The 3,621-nt window shown below is 38.8% G+C and overlaps 1 protein-coding gene across 1 annotated transcript; it reads left to right on the top strand.

The window, feature by feature from the left end:
• The first annotated feature begins 886 nt into the window (after positions 1–886).
• LOC149470433 (G protein-coupled receptor 20-like) lies at positions 887–2,173 on the top strand. The gene has a single exon (XM_089664131.1). It carries the CDS (start codon positions 1,127–1,129, stop codon positions 2,144–2,146), a length of 1,020 nt encoding a protein of 339 aa, XP_089520257.1. The 5' UTR covers positions 887–1,126; the 3' UTR covers positions 2,147–2,173.
• The last annotated feature ends 1,448 nt before the right edge of the window (positions 2,174–3,621 follow it).

Here is a 3,621-nt window from a genome sequence, read left to right as displayed (position 1 = left end):
AGAAGTTTGCTATTATTTGTGATGGTGATTCAAATGGCTATGTCATTTACTCTTGGACATGAGACCACCTTATATACCACCACTTAGTGAATATGAGGTTATACTGTTGTTAAACCCCAAGTTGAGAATAAAATATATTCCTTCCACTTTAGATCCTGCTCCAATTTTAAATGTCACTGTTAGATCAAATATTGCAGTATTTACAGACATTTGCTACTTCTAAAGATATTAAGTGGAATGCAGTTAGTGTGACCAAAGATCCACTAACTAGACTTTGTGTCACAAGAGGGGAGACCATGTATTCCAGAAGCTAGTGCACCTCTGTTCATCTTACAGTATCATGGGGTAGGTCACAGCTCACAGTATTATGGGATAGGTCACAGGGGATGGCAGGTTACATGTGAACTGCTGGATTTTTTCATCCCTGGCCCCCCCTTTATGGTAAAATCATATGTGTCTAGATGCATTACATACATAAGGAACAATCCTCACAAGGCAAGACATTAACATTTTTTATCCGCCCACAGGTAGATTTTACACACATGCCAAAGGTAGGAAAAGGACAGGAATATTTTTTGGGTAATTGTGGATATGTTTAGCCGCTAGGTGGAGATGTCCCTCAGAGTTCAGGTATAGTAAAAAGGATGAATAGGAGTATCAAGGATAAAATTAGGAAAGCTACTGGAAGTACCTATGTAAACTGGAAGAGAGTGTTGCCTGCAGTTTTGACAGAGATAAGGATGATTCCTTCTAAGAAGACAGGTTACCCCCCCTTTTTTTTTTTAGGTTTTAATGGATAGGCTCTTTCCCACTCCCTGGGCCAGACAGCCACTTATGGTAGAAAGAGGGGATTTAGGATTGATTCAGGAAGAATATGTGAGAAAAGTTTGTTGAAACTTTGGACAAAGTTGAAAGAAATGTTGCTCGCACCTTTCTCTTTTTTTTCACAGGAACCAACTCGCTTCCGTGATCGCTGTCACTAGGACCGCTGTTCTGACTGAGGATTCCAAGGCCTGGATCCATGCCAGATGTGTGAAAAGAGTAAACCATACCCCTAAGAAGCAAGACAAAGACACAGATACAGAAGAAGCAGCCAGAGAAGTCCTGAGAGATTGATCTGAACCACATGGAGTGCTTCGTCAGCCCTGGAAACTTCAACCCATCCAGAGAACTTGAACTGAATGAATCTGTAGCAAATGACGAACAATTCCAAATCCCTCAACAAGCCAACCCAGGTGAAACCTTGCATCAAAGGTTCTATGGCCTTTGGGTGGTGTTGCTAATTATCAACTCTTCTATTTTTTTGATGGGCATAATACTGAACAGTTTGGCCCTTTATGTGTTCTGTTTTCAGACCAAAGCAAGGACACCCTCTGTTATTTACACCATTAACTTGGTAGTGACAGACCTCTTAGTGGGTCTCTCTCTACCAGCACGAATTGTTATGTATTACCGTAATGTAGAGACCTGTCATATCTGCTATTATGTTCACAGTTTTACGTACTCTGTGAACATGTACTGTAGTATTCTTTTCCTGACCTGCATCTGTGTTGATCGCTACCTGGCCATTGTGCAAGCCAAAGCCTCACGCAGATGGAGAAATCCCAGTTATGCCAAATGCATCTGTGTTTTGATTTGGATATTTGCTGTGATTGTAACTTTCATCATACTGACCACAACGATTAACCACAAACATTGTTGTTTTTTCCAGCTACTTATGCTGACAGGTTTTGAGTATTTTGTTCCTTTGGTGATTGTTGTTTTCTACACCCTGCGGATCATGTGGACTTTGTCCAAGTCAATACAAATGAACCAAAGCCGAGAGAGACGGGTGAAGGCGGTACAGCTCCTCATAATGGTGCTGGTCATCTTCACAGTTTGTTTCACTCCCATTCATGTTAGTCAAGTGGTTTTCTGTGTCCGCAGTGAGGTGTCTCGGGATGTCATCCTCATTGTGTACCATGTCACAGTAACTTTGAGTAGTTTTAATAGTTGTATGGATCCCATTGTCTATTGTTTTGTTACTAGCCATTTCCAATCCGACAGGAAAAGTATTTTCAGAGAACAACCGTCACCAATTCCTTTTAACAGTCCCTGCCCGTGCCGCAGGCAGCTCGCCCTGGAGGCTAGGAATATACAGGAGTAATGATGCAATCAAAAGATAGATTAAGCATTGAGACTGGTTCCCTTTTTCAGGAAAAAGAAACTAATATGTCCTGCCTAATTAGAATGTACAAAGATAATCACTGAGAAGGAATGTACTGATTTGGTCAAGAAATTCCCTGTTACCAGATTACATAATTTACTTTTAAGTCTCTAAACCAGTATCAGGAAATTTTGCCTGATTTGAACATAGTAATGTTGTTACAGAATTTGTCTGTATTATATGGGTACAGTTTAGCGGGAATGTAGATTGGGTTAACTACATTGGCTATGGTTAACAAAGGTTTGGTAGAACCATACTGTTTTTGATATGTTATTAGCTGATAAAGGGAAAGTATGTAAAATGTTTAACTCCTGCGGTTGTACTCTTATTCCCCATAACACTGTTTCTGATGGAAGTATTATTAGAGCCCTTCACAACCTCCAAATATTGTTTGAAGAATTAGCTGAAAGCTCAGGAGTAGAAAATCCACTGGTCAGTTTATTTGAAACCTGGTTTGGTATATGGGGAACCCTGATTACCTATTAAGGGCCCCAGGTACCAACCTGTGACTAAGGTTTAAGGTCACGTGTGTGACCTAAGAGGGGGTTTGAAGGGATTAGCCCTTAAGTTTGATGTCTCGGCCATCTTGTCTCTCTGAGCCAAAGCCCTTCCATTTTAGAATCAGTATCCATTTTAAGACTTGTTTAAAAGAATTGATTTTCTTGTCTTAAACGGTATTTTGTCAGGAGTTAAAAGTTCCTCTTTTTGTCCAGGTGTAACTTCCCCTTTTTCCTTTAGCTAGCACAAGACTGAAAGCCTGTGGTGGGCTATTTCCTGTTGCAAGAGTATTAATAACTATAGCCAGTGTTAAAAGGGGAATTGTCTGCTTTCTGTGCTGATCAAAAGTTCACGCTTGACGCATTTAATAATAATTAACATATATGCCAAATGATTGGGCATGACTGACGTATGTAATATTCTGATTGGTTAAATGCATACCTGTCAATTGATTGGTTCTTATATTTCTATGCATTGTTTTAAGTTTCATATATAAGTTTAAACACGGAAGAATAAATTCAGTTCCTTCTGAGATACCACCTTGTGTCTGTGTGCATTTCCTGTGTCTCAAAGGGGGCTCCAGATCTGAGGGGTAATCACTGATCAAGGCCAGGGACTGACGGGGGTCAGTGCAGAGAGGAACGAGAAGACAATTCCTTTCAGCTATATTCTATATTATTATATTCTATTCTATCCTACTTTTTTCTATTCTATTCCATTCTATTCTATTTTATTATATTATATTGTATTCCATTTTATTCTGTTCTGTTTTACTCTATTCTTTTCTATTACATTCCATTATTTTATTTTCTATTCTATTCTTTTGTAATCTATTCTATTCTTTTCTATTTTATTTCTTTATTTTCTGTTCTATTTTATTCTATTCTGTTTTACTCTATTCTGCTATTTTTTTTTAT

This window comes from Staurois parvus, unplaced genomic scaffold (assembly GCF_062004578.1).
Source record: "Staurois parvus isolate SC_StPar_1 unplaced genomic scaffold, SC_StPar_1.0 ptg000045l, whole genome shotgun sequence".
In the NCBI taxonomy this organism is placed as follows: domain Eukaryota; kingdom Metazoa; phylum Chordata; class Amphibia; order Anura; family Ranidae; genus Staurois; species Staurois parvus.
This window is presented reverse-complemented; position numbering and strand designations above follow the sequence as displayed.